Consider the following 15598-nt stretch of genomic DNA (forward strand, 5'->3'; position numbering starts at 1 on the left):
GGTGGCGGGCCTGCTTAGCCCAGTTACTGCGGAGCCTGGGCGGGTGAGGGTCTTGCGCCCCTCCTGCTGCGGGATCCTGCGGACAGCCGGGCTGCCACCGAGCGAAGCGGGCGGGCCGGCGGGCGCTTCTCCGGCTCTTGGGGCGCCACGGTGGCACAGGGGTTCCGGGTGGCGTTGGGCCAGTCGTGAGCCACGGCCCAACCACCTCGCAGGTGGCGGCCAGGGCAAAGGAGCCCTCGCCCGGGGTCCCCGCAGGAGGCAAGTTCGCATGCAAGGGCAACGCATTAAAGGGCCGGAGAGGCGCGCGCGCTCGGCGCTCTCCTGCCCGGCACTGCGGGGCCCGAGAGGCGGCGTGGAGGCGGGACGTCCCGCGGCCTCCTCACCTGCGGCTGCGCCAGCGCCTCGGGCGGCGCAGGTGACAGTGCGACCGGCGGCCCCGAGCACCTCTCCCCGGGCAGGTGTCTCCGGCGCGCCCCTGGCCGGCGCCCTCCCCAGGCAGCGCGGAGCCGCTCCTACCTGGGCTGCGAGAGGCCGAGCGTGGCCCGCCCCCGGCTGCGCCCAGCGCCGCGAAGGGCCGTCCTCGCCCGCCTCTCCCGCACCTGCGCCGGGCGGGCCGTGCCCGGGCGGGGAGCGAGGAAGGCGCGCGCCCGGCCGCGCCCGCGCGCACCTGCGGGCGTTTCCGGAGGTGAGCGGCGGCGCCGGGCCCGGGCAGCGGGAGAGCGGCCCGACGGCACGCCGAGCCCCCGGCCCACGCGTGCCCGCGTGCGAGCGCCCCTGACCCTCGCGCCGGCCAGCCCGCCCCGGGCCGCGGCGCCCGGGACCGAGATGGCCTCCGCCTCTTACAACGTCAGCCGCGCCCAGGCGCCCGACGCCTTCGGCCCCGGCGCGGCGCAGAACAAGCCGGACAACACGGCCTTCACGCAGCAGCGCCTGCCCGCCTGGCAGCCGCTGCTGTCGGCGGGCACCGTGCTGCCGCTCTTCTTCTGCCTGGGCCTGGCCTTCGTGGCCATCGGGCTGGGCCTGCACTTCTCCTCGGAGCAGATCGAGGAGGTGGAGCTGGACTACACGGGCGCGCTGCGCAACTCCAACTGTTCGCACTGCGCCAACCTGACGAGCGACGGCCTCGCGTCCTGCTGGTGCACCGCGTGCTTCGAGCTGCCCGCCGACTTCCCCGCACCCGTCTGCCTCTACTACCAGCTCTCCAACTACTTCCAGAACAACCGGCGCTACAGCGTGTCCCGCGACGACGCGCAGCTGAGCGGGGAGGCCTGGGCCCTGCGCCATCCCATCCAGGAGTGCCAGCCTTACCGCACGACCGCCCAGGGGATCCCCATCGCGCCCTGCGGCTCCGTGGCCAACAGCCTCTTCAACGACACCTTTGAGCTCTACCGCCAGCTGGAGAACGGCTCCCAGGAAGCCATCTCCCTGGACAAGAGGGGCATTTCCTGGTGGACCGACACCAACGTCAAGTTCCGGAACCCGGAGCCGGTCAACGGCAGCCTGGCGCAGGCCTTCTTGGGCACCGCCAAGCCCCCATTCTGGCACGTCCAGGTCTTCGAACTGGACAAGGGCAACCCCAACAACACTGGCTTTGTCAACGAGGCCTTCATCGTGTGGATGCGCATCGCCGCCTTGCCCACCTTCCGCAAGCTCTACGCCCGCGTGGGCAATGGGAGTGCCGTGATGGGGCTGCCACAGGGCACGTACTGCCTCAACATCACGTACAATTACCCGGTCCTTTCTTTCCACGGCGGCAAGAAGGTCATCTTCAGCACGCTGTCCTGGATGGGTGGAAAGAACCCCTTCCTGGGCATCGCCTACCTGGTCTTTGGTTCTGTTTGTGTTGTCACGGGCATTGTCATGTTGGTGGTGCATATAAAATACCGGCATCTGAATGAGGAAGATTAGCCACACAAGCGGTGGAAGCCGATGTGCGCGGGGGAGGCCATAGAAGGAGACGGGCTGGGTTTTCCCACAGGTTTGCAGAATTAGTTTGTAATGTCATCTTTGCTACCAGTATCTTGGGAGCTCCTATGGGAGCACAATTCATGTGAGAGCTGTGGCAGCCAAGAACTGGGCGGGGGGGGGGGGGGGTTCTGCCCCCTTGCAGAACTGCCCCACAAAGAACCTGTTGCTAATTAAGAAAATGGGCTGTTCTTATGTGGCTTAATCTTTCTGGACTCAGGGCCTCTTCTACTGAAGAAACGATCTTTCTGGAAATAGTTCTGTGACATTTTCGTACTAAGAAGGGAGACTGGACTTCCCTGCTTTGATTTGAGCTGCTGCAGAATCGCAACCAGGTGAAACCACCTGATCTTTACAGTCCTGTAGAGTTTTAAGGAGTCTTTTATTTCACATTAATTCTGTATGGTTGTATTGTCTGGCAAATTATTTTGTGTCCTCACGCAGGAGGCAATTTGCAGTAAATTTGCACTGGAGGCGGCAGGCAGCAAAGTGTGAACTAACCAAACTGGTGATGTTTGCCAGGGAACCATCTTCTGCGGTTTAATATTTCATTTCAAAAGCTTTGGTGGGCTTCACGATTGTTATCTGCCTTTGGTTCTAGGATGGTAGATACTTTATTTTTTCCTCCTCTGCAAATACAGCAAGTGAGAATGAAAGTAAACATGCCTTTGAACTGAATAGGCGCACACAGAGCTTTTCTACGTAAAGCTGTGAATTACAGTGTCTACTTCTGGTTTCATTGCAGAATTGATATTCAGACCCTGCACAAAGCTCTTTTCTTTCCCTGCCTTTCTCCAGCATAACTTCTAGTGCCATTCCATAGTGGAATATCACAATTGAAGGAGGAAAATTCCTTACCTTTCACTTCCAGAAACAATACCCCATTTCCCCCTTCCCTAACCCTTGAGAAAGTGCTCTTAAAAAAACCAAACTGAAGCATCAAGGTGCCTCAGGACCCTCTGGGCAGCTGTATCGACTCATGAATGCACAATGAATGGCTTGTGTGGAAAAATTCATAGAATATCCTTTAGGACAATTAATATTTTTTGAGGACAAAAGGTGGCTGAAAACCTCTTTCCTATCATTCTGACTGTTGACTAATCACATTTCAGAAATCATAATTCCTTGAACTTTGATTAATTCTGAGCCTTTCAAAGTTTTCTTTCAAGGAAATGCCTGTTGCCAGATGGGCAGAAGATTAAGAACAGGGCTGCCTTTCAGGCGTGCTTTAACAGACCAGAAACTGTTCAGACATTCACCTTTGGGGACCCTTCCAGGTGTTACATGAAAGCCAACCAAAATGCTTGTATGTTGCCTTCTGCACATGATGTGGGGCAGAAGGGGGGATAGAGGAGGAGCTGCCAAGTTCAAACTTGCTTGGGGTCTTGCTACATTGGATGGCCTCGGGGACAAAACCCAAAGTGGCTCTCTCTATGGCAGATGTGGACTTCTAAAAATGCTCTTTAAAATGAATTCAGGAAACCAAGAGGCCCAGAAGTGCAACTTAGGTTGTGTGTATGGTGCACCGATTCTAAGGCACTTTCCCACTACTTTTCATTGCAGCAGGTGTATCAGTAACATCAGCTAGACGGCCCGGTTGCTGATCCCCTGAATCGTACCTCCTCTGGTCCTGATGCAAGGCGCATGGGCTCATCTACTTTTAGACATCAACAGGCCTCACTTGTTTTGCAATTTGAAGAGTGTGACTGCAAGCCTTAAAAAATCGGGTGGCCCTGCTCTCATTTAGGCTAACGGCAGCTTGTCCCTGGCATTTAAGGGTCGATGCAATAGCTTTTCAAAAAATGAAAGCCATGATTGTCCTTTGTCACCTGCACTTGTGCAGAAAGCCTGTTTCTGAGTGGCTGTATAAATCAGCAGGCTGCTTGCCCTGCTGCCTGCTGCACTTTGAACCAGGGGAGTGGTAGATAGCGCTGTTGGAGCATGGCCAAGGCAGTCGTGCAAGGGCGACTGGAGGGTCTGCGGGGCAGCTGGCTATTCAGAGTCCTGTGCCTGAGCTCCTGCAGAGGGCAGTCTTGGAGAGGGCCGAAGGGGTGTGCCCACCCGTTGCACAAGGAGGGGCGGAAGCCGGTGCCAACGGCTGGCTCCATGTCCGAACAGCACCCTAGCCTTCTTCCCTTGCTCTCTGTGGAGCTTCCTCTGGGTCAGGCTGCCCCAACCTGGTGCCTTCCAGACACATTTGGACTGCAGCACCCAGAATTCCCAGTCAGTGGCTCCGCTGGATGGGAATTCTGGGACTTGCAGTCCAAGTGCCTCTGAAGGTTGGGGAAGGCTGCTCTAGATGGTCAAAAATGGCTGCTTAGATGAAATGCGGAGCACGGTGTGGGCAGAGGAGGGAGCTTCCGACACACCACATGCCTTGCATTGGCTGGAGGACATTGCATTGCACCCTAATGTTCTCAGCCTTTGCGTGCATGGAGTTTAATTTATCCAGAATAACTCAGTGTATTTTTCCATGATCAACTGGACACTTATTGAGAAACAGAGTTCCTATAATAGCTGAAATGCAAAATAAAGGCATGTACCGACTATTCACTGAACAGTTAAAGTACTTTCCATTATCATTACTAAAAGAAGTCAGTGAGTTTTAGACATTCTTACAGCTCTGTCAATAATTCGCATACCAGGATAACTATCTTGGTGAGATAGCTATATTTTCAGTGGTGTTTTTCAGGTGTTTGATCACTTGCCTTTGAATAATACAACTTTTAAAGTAGGGGTAACTTAAATTATGGGTACACAATTGTTTGAGAACTACATATGGCAGCTTTTGTAAGCCAAGCAAAATGAAAAGCACCATGTAAACCTAAGTTTTCTAAAGCTTTCAAAAATGTGTAGTACCTATATTTTCCTTCTGATAAATGGCCTTATAATAATAAATAATGTATTCTAATTTTAAAGCTTTTGAATTTTTCAAGCTGAATGAAAAGGTGCAATTTGTTTTCATTTTTTATTCTAAACTGTTTGTCACTTAAGAATAAATCCTAAAATGTGCTTAGTACATTTGTTTGTGTGTTTGTTTATTATGCTTGTATGCTGCCCCATAGCTTGGGGGCTTTCTGTGGAGCTCACAGAAAGGTTGGGTATGCAATGAGGGTCATTCTTTTCACTGCATGTGTGGGGGTGGAACTCCAATTCCCAGCTCTGCAGTTGGAGGGCTGCCCCGAATGCACTCATGCCCCCTTGGATACTGTCTGGGGAGCCTGGGGTTACTCCTGAGGCCCTTCAGACAAAGAGCGCAGTGGGGACGGCTGAAGCTGCAGCTTCACTCAAACGAGAATGAGTAAAGAATGCACCGAAACATCCTCCATTCAACATTTATTTATTTAAAATTTTTGTAGACCGCCCCATTACTAGCACCTTGGGATGGTTTACAACAAGCACAGATTAAAAAAAAAGGCACAGCCACCAGCAAATCGCAATCGCATCACATCCAAATACAGCCACGCAGATGCAAACAAAGAAAGCAAATGCATCCATTTGCAATGTCTTAATAGACAGGGTATTTCTGATCATTTACTGGTATCAAAGATTGCAGTCTTAGGAGTTTAAATTGGGGGGGGGGGTTATCTTAAGTTTCCGAAGTTTTTATATCCTGAATAAACTGTTGAACTGCGAGGCAGTCGGTGCAGAGTGTTTGCATGTTAAGAAGCTGAGATGCCCATAGTGGCATTTATGCACCCACACAAGCCCTGCAACATTCCTTCACTGCTTACTGTCCCGCACATCCGAGCTCAGAAATGTCTGAGCTGTAGAACAGGACCCAGGGTTGCTCTCTTAACAGGCAGGAGGTGTTTGCTTCTCTCCTCACCTGAGTGAGAATTAAACCACACATCTGTTTGAGATGCTTCTGTAGAAGTGCTGGGCTCAGCTCCTACAACTAAGCACCATTCATTGCTCTTCACTGGTGTTTTACATAAAAATAAATCTTACAAGACTTACAGGGCTTTGAGAGATGTGAGCTAGCAATTGCTCAGTAGCCTTTTTCAGCAGTTGCAGTGAAAGGAAAGTCAGCTGTTTTCAGGAAACAGGGCGCAACATGATCTGTAGAAAAACAGAAACATGGCATCCAAGGCTATGCTGTCTGGATTCAGCAGGCAGCATCCAATCAGAGCTTAGGAAACCTCTTGCGGACCAGAGAGATCTGGATTCTAGTCCCTGCTCGGTCAAAAGGCTCACTAGCTGCTCTTGGGCCAGTCATTCCCTCTCTCAGCCAAACCTACCTCACAGGGTTGTTCTGAAGATAAGATGGAGCACTGTAACTCACCTCCCCCCCCCACAGGAAAAAAAGCCAAACTATAAATGCAGTGTATTAATAATTATTATATTGGAGTTGCACTGAAGTTCCTGAGGCCTGTGCATTATATTTATCTTACGGTTCGTGTCCAATTGCCTGCTTCAATCAGTTATTTTAAAGGGGCTTTTTTATAAATAGCACTTGCATAACAATGTTTATTTTATACATGTTACTCTAGAAGGGCTATTCTGGAAGAAAATTCCCACCAAGACACTGATCAAGTGAAAGTGATGTTTTGCTGTTGCTCTGAAAAGGCACAAGATCTGCAAAGTGATTCAATTTCGGAAGTTTTTCTGCTCCCAAAAGCCACTCCTGTTCTCATCTGATCATTAGCACCTGATTGACCAGCCTCATGTCCTCATTTGTGGGCACATCCAGGAAAAAAAATATTTTTTCAAACCTAAACACGCAAGAGGTCATTTTTCTTTATCTTCTTTTTCTTTATCTTCTACAGCAAAACAGTATTCAGAAAATATTTATTATTTCTTAAAATGTTAGCAGAGCAGTTATTCTGTGTTGGGGGCCAGAGGAAACCATAGACAGCATGTTACGTAAGTCCTGGGCATTTCCCTTTTCGGAAGGGAGGAGGAAATTTTCCCATTTTATTTTTAGAAATGCTATAAGCTCATGAAAGGAGAGTCTTCCGCAACCTCAGCTGAAAGGGAAGAGCCCTGCCAAAAAGGGAAACAGCCCCAGATCTGGGGAAAAGAGCATGTGACATGGTTCAACACAGACATCGTAGCCCTATTTTCTGCCTGGCTGTGCAGTGCGATCCCCTTTGCTTGCTCACAGGCAAGGCTGGTGCTTGGGACTGAAAAGATCCTAGGCTCAGGCCCTTGCGGAGAGTTGGCGATGGGGTGGCGCTAATTTAGCGCTTGCCATCGTTCCCACAGGCCACACTGCACAGAGGATTGTCGTTCCCCAGAGAGAGGCTGGCCCCTCAGGGATGCGGGGTTCGGGTTCGGCTTGGGAGTGCAGCGTGGCGGTGTTCATCCCACGCCTGCCCTGGTCTTTCAGACTTACTTGGTCGTCCGGCCACGGGGGTTCAAGGGAAGAGCTTAAGGAGAACTGGCACATGGAGCCAATCCTCCCCCAGAATGGAAGGTTTTTAAGCCGGAGCCATGGAATCTCCGGTGGCTCCATGCCCGCCTGCAGCCCTCAGTACCTCCTGTGGAGTGGAAGGGACCCCCAGGAGCAGAGAGTTGCTCTTGCGTATGCCCTGACTCACAAGGAGCCCGCGCATCTGGCCCCTCGGGGCAACAGGACCCTTCAGCACTTGCCTCCGGCTCCCAGAGGGGGCTACACATGCCTTGCGGGAGTTCTAAGGTGCTCCAGAACCCGTGCGGTGTGGTGGTTAGAGTCCTGGACTGGAGACCTGGGAGATCCGGGTTCAAGTCCCTGCTCAGCCATGCAGCACCCTGGCTGACGCTGGGCCAGCCTTGTGGTGAGGGTAAGAGGGTCGTAGGTCAGCTGCTTTGGGTTCCTCAGAAGAGGGAGAAGGCCCAGATATGAATCAGGACTGCCGGTATCCATGCCGCCAAACCGCTCTGGGGGACAGCACTGTGCAGAGCTCCTCTGAGGTGGCCTTCCCCAGCCTTGGCCTTCCATTTGGACCGCGACACCCAGAACTCCCAGTCAACGGCCCTGCTGGATGGGATTCTGGGGGTGGTGGTCCAAGTGCCTCTGAAGGCCGCCAGGTCGGAGAAGGCTGCTCCAAGTGAGCTGGTACCCACCAGCTCCCACTCTTCCCGGGCCATCCTTTGGTGGATCCATGGCAAAACCCTCCAAGTCTCTGGGTCATCTTCAGGACATGTGGCCCTTGCCAAGGGTAACAGAAGTTCAGCAGGATGTGGCCAGAATCTTATTTATTTATTTATTTATTTATTTATTTATTTATTTATATCCTGCCTTTTTCCTGCAAAGGGCTCAAGGCAGCTTACATCTCCTCCTCCATCTTATCCTCACAACAACAATCCTGTGAGGCAGGTTGGGCTGAGAGTCTGTGACTGGCCCAAAGCCACCCAGTGGGCTCCATGGCTGAGCGGGGACTCGAACCCGGATCGCCTGAGTCCCAGTCCTATGCGCGTAACCACTACACCACACACAAAGTTTAAGAAGGCCTGGCCTGGAGAGAGAAATGAAAGCAGCGGCAACTCTTTCACAGACGATGTAATGCAGAGAAGAGCAGCACCATTGGGTTCTGCCTGGGGAGGAGCTAAACCAGGGGGCTGGAAACCCCCCCCCCCCAAAAAAAGGCCACCTTCCATTTCAGAGAAGCTCTGGAGGGCACAGTGATGGATGAGGCCAAAAGCAAAGAGGGGTGGCAGAGTACAGGCCTCCGTCCCGCAGTAGCAAACCCAGCACGTGTCCTCTTCGGCTCTTCCTGCCAGTAATTAACGTTCAGGAGGGGAATTTCGTCCTTCTATAAAGTTGCACCCAAACGGGCAAAGTGACACACGGGTAGGGCCTGGAGCGTGGGCCCCTTGAGGGGATAAAGGGGCATGGGGGATCTACGTTTCCCATGGGCAGCTGGCTGGCCACAGGCTGAACAAAAGGCTGAAGGAGACGTGCTCTTGGTCGGATCCAGCACGGCATTCTTATGCTCTCATGTTGCCATTTATGCATGCCAACTATCCACAGGACGCATTCACACAACCTAACAGGTCCCAGCTCTTCCAAAGAAACAAATACAAGGGGATCTTACAGCAACGTATCGGTGTGTGAAGGGGTGTCACATGGTAGAGGGTCATGACCTGTTCTCCCCTGCGGTGCAGGAAAGGGACCCAATGTGCCCGCCCACCCCTTAAGATCTGGGGCAGAGGCCCTGCTCCGGCAGCCCTCCTTGAAGGAGAGTAGGAGGGTGGCTACTCAGGGCAGGGCCTTCTCTGTGGTGGTGCCTCGATTGTGGAACATGCTCCCCAGAGAGGTTCGCCTGATGCTGTCACTTTACTCTTTTCAGTGCCAGGCTAAACTTTTCATTTTCCCAATGTTTTAAGGTTCGTCTGTTTTAATATGGGGTTTATTGTTTGTTTGATTAAGAATTTGATTAGGATGCTGTGTTTTTTCTATTTTGTCTTATTGTTAAACCATCCTGAGACTACGGTAACGAACGGTCTAAAAAAGCTTTGAATAAATAAGTAAGTAAGTAAGTAAGTAAGAGGTTTTCAAGGTGGATGTCAGGAAGTACTTCCTCATGGTTAGGACACTTAGGATATGGAATGGGCTCCCATAGGAGATGGTGGGGGTCCATCGGTGCAGGTGTTCAAGGAAGGACTGGACAACTACAGCCGGGGTCAGACTAGATGGCCCAGGAGACCCTTCTGTTTCTCTCTGTGGAAAGCGAGAGCAAGAGATGGCAAAGCGGTCCTGCTCCCCTTTTCCCTGTCCAGGTGAGGCGGGAGCAGAGGAAGGGACAGGAAAGTCACAGTGCAAGCAGAGAGGTCAGCCTGGCCCTGCCTTTGGCACAGACCGCTTTCCTCCCGCTCTGGTGCCTGCACTGAGCCGCGCGGTGTGAATGCAGGTGGCATTGTGGGCACCTAAGAGGCAGTGCTGGACAATTCGTGGAGCACATGGTGAGCCATGCAAGGCTGATCGTCGGGGGGCTTATATATTGCCTCTGGTATTGTGTAGGGTTTCATTTCAATAATGCGTATACCAAGGTGTGGTGTTTTTTGCGGGGTGCTGCCCCTCGCTTCTGCAGTGTGGTCAGTTTTACTTGCCCACAGGGAAATTGGAGAAGGGGACGTGAACAGAAAATGGCACTCGGGCCTATAAATCCCAGCACCTGAAGCACGTGTAGCTATTGTAACAGCCAGCACAGGAACGCAAACAAAATGATAGGGGGAGAGTGGCAATCTCGCACTGCCCCCCAGTGGTAAAATTACAGCACAGCTCGGAAGAGTTGCAGACCACAAGAGCTGCAAGCAAGCGCGATCTGGGGAGGGCAATGGTTCTGGGCAGCCACAGCCTCTTCCAAGATTGCTCTGTGCTACCTTAATGGATTTCTCTTCCTGCTGCCCCACAAATTGTCAGCACGCCCTGTGAGCACGGAATCATAGAATGGGAGAGTTGGAAGGGGCCAAGGAGGCCATCGGGTCCAGCCCTCTGCCGGTGCAGGCCACCAATGCTCCATGAGAAGGACCAGAAAGAGAGAGAGAGACAGAGAGAGAGACAGAGAGAGAGATAGAGAGAGGGTTGCTCCCTGACCCTTGGACTGGCTGAGGCAAGGAGTCAGGATCTCCCTGCTGGCCAAGCACCAGCACAGCAGCCCCGGTAGTTGCAGGATTTGTCCCACACGCCACTGCAGCCGCCAGGGCCCTCATGAGCACCGCCTGGGCGCCCTGGGGGCGCAGCCACAGAGCAACCGGCTCTCCCTCCAGCGGCTGCCTTGCAATGAAGGTCCCATGACTGGCGGCTGTGCTGGCTGCTTCCTGGTGGAAGCCACCCGAGCGTCTGCTCCTGGGCGTCGCTCCTGGGCTTCTTCCCAGACCCTGCTCCTGCCTTGGCCCCCAGGTGTCTCCTCTTGCTGTTTCGCTTCTCCGACTTCTGGCTTGCTCCGACTATGTTGCCATGTCCTGGGCTGTGCTTGCCTCGTGCCTCTGCCCTTCCCAGCTGTGGCTTGGATTGCTGGACTTGGCTTGGCTTAATGTCTGGATGTTGGCTTGGTTGCCTGGGTCCTGGAGCCCGGGTCTGCTGCTCCCCCACCCGCACCCTGGATGCTGACACAGGGGAACCAGCATCTCCACAGGTGGCTCCGCCTGATGGGCAGTGACAACACATCTGAGGAGACATCCCAAAGGCACCTTCGGCAGAGGTCTCCTCTGGCTGCTCTGTTGCCTGGGAGGATGCCTCTAGCTGACTGGCAGGCACATCTGTCCAGGCTGAACTGCAAGCTGAGATGCATTTGTTGTATCAGCCTCAAACACCCCCCCCCCCCGGCTTCCCCTGGTGGAGGGCGCCTGGCCAAACTGCACTGGCAGGGCCCAGACGCCACCCTTCCTCCGCTGAGCCCAAACCCATGTCTGAGCTGGAAGCTCTGTGTGGGCTGGGCAAGGGTCCCACACCGGATGTGGGGACTTTGCCTGGCTTGGGTCCTGCACAATGGGGAAATGGCCTCTTTTGGCTCCAGGGCCAAGATGGCTCCACTTCTCTTACAACCTGGCCTGGGGCTCCAAGCCATTCCATGATGCCTGCCACACACCTGGCTCTGCTTTTCTACAGGCCATCCTTGGTTAGCCAGCATGTGCTGGAAGGAAGCAGCAGGTGAACCCTTGCAGCGCCTGGACCAGGGAGAAGGGCCCTTTCCCATCACACCCAAAACTTGCTTCTGGGCAGCATGCCTGTTTAGCAATGTTTGCACAGTGCTTTTCAACCAGAAGGGTTCTCCAAGTGATCCAAGCTTGATACATTCCAATTTGGGAGCCAGTGATACTGCTCTCAGATTGACCACTCTAGAATGACAGCTTTGTATAGCAATTGGCATCAAAGATGGGATGTCTTTCTTGGCTCTGCTTTCCTGAAGCTTGGTGGCACAGAAGGAGCAAAGGTTGTGTGTTAGCGAGAGATTCTTCAGCATTGTGTTGCAATTCTGCAGGTCTCCCCATTACTGGTTTCGTTCCTCTAACAATGCTGCTCGGCACAGATGTTATTTTAATCATGCCCTGGCTTTGAAGTTCTCGGGAACCCAGATGTACTGGAGGGACATCAAGATAAACATCACCAATGTTTCCAAAAATCATTTCAAAGCTTGCTTCAGTGAATTCCCTTTTTTTCCCTTTTTTTGGGCACATTTGAATGGGAAAACTGTGGATTTGAAATGGGAAAAGAACATACCTTCCCCATTGACTAAAGAATGAAAACATGCATTTGAATAGGAAAACTGTGCATTTAAAACAGGAAACATGCACATTTCTCCCACTGACTAAAGCATGAAAAATGCAGAAAGAGCAATTAAATTTGAATGGCAAATGTGATGGCAAATGTGGGGATTTGCAAATATTTATCCCCTGCAAACAAGTGCTCCTGCTCACATTTGTATGTCCAAATGGGATACATTCATGTTATGTGTGAACAGAAATGAAGTTCTGATGCCTCCAGACCATTGCTCATGAAACTTTCATATTTGCATTGCTGTTCGTACTGCTGCTCCCCGCCGTTGGCAAAGACAACGAGCCCCACCCGCTTGGAGGGCTCATCTCCGTGCGGCAGGCTTCTTCGCCCCAGCTGATGTTTGGGTCCAGACAGCATCCTCCACTCAGAACCTCTCGTGTTTTCCCACCAGTCTTTTGCCCCTTCCATGGAAATTCCATGGGGGAACACGGGTGCTGCTGCTGTGCAACGTCTCCAGGTGTGTAGGGCTTGCAGACTGTGAAGGGCTGGCAGGATCACTACCTCTTACCAGGACTCCTCCCGAGGAGTGCGGCTTGGTTTCCTGGCCTGTGTCAGCAGCCCAGCAGGGTCCGCACGCAGCCCAATTGCGAGGGAAAAGATGCCCTGAATCCGTGACGTTGCACACTTTGACCCAACCGCAGCTTTCTATCCCAGCCAAAGTGAGCAATAGCTGAAGTGGCCAAGGGAGGAAGAGAGAGAAAGGAAAAGGGGAGAGGGTCAAAGGCGAAAGGGGTGCTCAATAGAGGCAACAAGGACAGTGGCCAAAACGCGGGATGTGGAGAACTGCAAAGGAGAGAGGATGAGGCTTGGCAGGTGTGCGCGCCACTCGTGGCTGGGGCGTGGAATTGGAGTCCATCTGTCTGTTCAGCTGCAAAGTCATGCCCGACCCCTCACGACCCCATGGACAACAGTCCTCTCCTGGCCTCCACCATCCCTCAGAGTCCACCCAAGCCCACGCCCACCTTCCCAGTGACCCCATCCAGCCACCTCATCCTCGGCCGTCCCCTTCTCCTTTTGCCTTCCATCGTTCCCAGCAGCAGGGTCTTCTCCAGGGAGTTGTCCCTCCTCATTAGGGGGGGCAACGTATTTGAGTCATCTTCAGGATCTGGCCTTCTAAAGAGCAGTTGGGGTTGATCTCCTCTAGGACTGACCGGTTTGATCGCCTTGCGGTCCAAGGGACAATTCAAAGGCCTTCGGCGCTCAGCCTTCCTTATGGTCCAACTCTGGAGCTGGGTTACCAGTGCCTTAAGTCTGACTCCCTGAGAGGAGGAAGGCCGATGCGGGTTTCTTTTGCTGACAGAGCCCAGGTAGCCGTGAAGCATGCACCTGCCAGCCCTCTTTCAGAGAGACAGGGAGATGTGGGGCTTGACACAAACTATGTATTGGCCACGAGCCACCAAGAGAGGCTTCTCGGTTTTCCACCAGCTACTTCCCCAGGAGTGGCCAGAGAGAGCAGTCATGGCATAGGGAGGAGAAGATCCCAGCCTGGCCTATTATTATTCTGCAGTGGTGACTCCTCTCTTTGTTGGCGTTTAACTGGACTTCTGGCCCATGTAACCAAGAAGCAGCCCAGAGAAGTCTTCCGAACACCCTTCAAGTGTGATTCTGCTGATGGAAGCACCAGAGCAGGGGGGTTTGTCTCTCCTCTTCCTCCGCCCCCATTAACACAATCATTTCCAGGCCTGCTTCCGAGCAGCTCTCCAACAGCGCGTGGCCATTCCGCCACCAGGTGGCAGCAGAAGATGGTCCGAGTTTGCTTCTGCCCTGGGCACAGGGTTCAGCCCCAGGGAGAGCAGTGTAGCAAGTTCGGACTCAACCCTGAGTGGATATGCCGTCCTCCTGACTCCGAACAGCAGCCCCCCCTGGCTTGGGGGGCTTGTAGGAGGCACCGTCCCTTTTCCCAGCTGCGGATGCGTTGGTCGTTTCCTGGCTTTGGGTCCATCATTATTTAGTTATTTAACCGTCCAACTACTAGCATCTTGGAATGGTTTCCACCCTTCCCTCAGAGAATAGTAGAGTTGGAAGGGGCCAGGAAGGACACCAATTTCTACCATCCCACTCAGGTGACCCTCCAGTGTCTTTCTGAATGTCTTTATTGTGGGAGAAGCCCAACATTAAGAAAACTAAGATCATGGCATCCAGTCCTATTGCTTCCTGGCAAATAGATGGGGAAGAAATGGAGGTAGTGACAGATTTTATTTTCCTAGACTCCAAGATCACCGCAGATGGGGACTGCAGCCAAGAACTTAAAAGACAGTTGCTCCTGGGGAGGAAAGCTATGGCAAATCTAGACAGCATACTAAAAAGCAGAGACATCACCCTGCCAACAAAAGTGCATATAGTCAAGGCTATGGTTTTCCCAGTTGCAATGTATGGCTGTGAAAGCTGGACCATAAGGAAGGCTGAGCGCCAAAGGATTGAGGCCTTTGAATTGTGGTGCTGGAGGAGACTCCTGCGAGTCCCTTGGACCGCAAGGCGATCAAACCAGTCAGTCCTGGAGGAGATCAACCCTGACTGCTCTTCAGAAGGCCAGATCCTGAAGATGAAGCTCAAATACTTTGGCCACCTAATGAGAAGGAAGGATTCCCTGGAGAAGAGCCTAATGCTGGGAACAATAGATGGCAAAAGAAGGGGACAGCAGAGGATGAGGTGGCTGGATGAAGTCACTGAAGCAGTTGGTGTGAGTTTAAGTGGACTCTGGGGGATGGTGGAGGACAGGAAGGCCTGGAGGAATGTCGTCCATGGGGTCGCGATGGGTCAGAGGCAACTTCGCAACTAACAACAACAACAACAATGGCTAAATAAATCAACTTGTCTTAAAGAACAAACAAACCATTTGCACTGGATAAGTACAATTTTTAAAGAGAAACAAGAGACTTAAGCTCAAATAGGCTGGTACTTTTGGAATTTTGACCTTGCCCGTTGCCTTCAGTCCAAACCACTGACTTGTTGGAAATGGGATTCAGCCCTTGGGCTGAATAGGTGCTCCTGAGCTAGTTGTTCTGAAATGCACATTCACGATAATGAATGCATATTGCCAAATCCATTTTCTCTGTTTCATGGATGGTCAGACACTTCTCATTCTCTCATCCACTCACAGATGGAACCGGATTTTGTGCAAATGTATTTGCACACATTTGCAGTCTGTTGGGAAAATTTGGATAAATCCTGTAGGAAAAGCATTACTTCTGTGTGCTTTTGCATTGTGGGATCGAATCCTGTACTCCTTCTCAAAACCAAGCTAAGTCACTGTTTAAAATGGCATTGGAATTCAGTTTACCAGGAAGTATCTTCCTAGCCCAGAGGGCTTCATGTGTCCTGGTCACTCAGAATGTCTAGAGTCGAGATAAGGGTCTGAGCTTATCATGAATAGCTTCTCAGTAGCTTGAATTTACATGTCTAAGCAGACCTGGAGATGGGTTCAGGTTA

At 52.5% G+C, this 15598-nt stretch overlaps 1 protein-coding gene across 1 annotated transcript; it reads left to right on the plus strand.

Annotated features, from left to right (window-relative positions):
- Positions 1–825: 825 nt before the first annotated feature.
- On the plus strand, positions 826–1908 carry TMEM30B (transmembrane protein 30B). Its single transcript, XM_044434241.1, has one exon. The coding sequence runs from the start codon at positions 826–828 to the stop codon at positions 1906–1908; it is 1083 nt and encodes a 360-aa protein (XP_044290176.1).
- Positions 1909–15598: the final 13690 nt, after the last annotated feature.

This window comes from Varanus komodoensis, unplaced genomic scaffold, assembly GCF_004798865.1.
Source record: "Varanus komodoensis strain SLA01 unplaced genomic scaffold, ASM479886v1 scaffold27, whole genome shotgun sequence".
NCBI lineage: Eukaryota > Metazoa > Chordata > Lepidosauria > Squamata > Varanidae > Varanus > Varanus komodoensis.

What these genes read in the sequence shown, in the direction of transcription:
- TMEM30B (XM_044434241.1), top strand. Translation starts at nt 826, where the DNA reads ATGGCCTCCGCCTCTTACAACGTCAGCCGCGCCCAGGCGCCCGACGCC.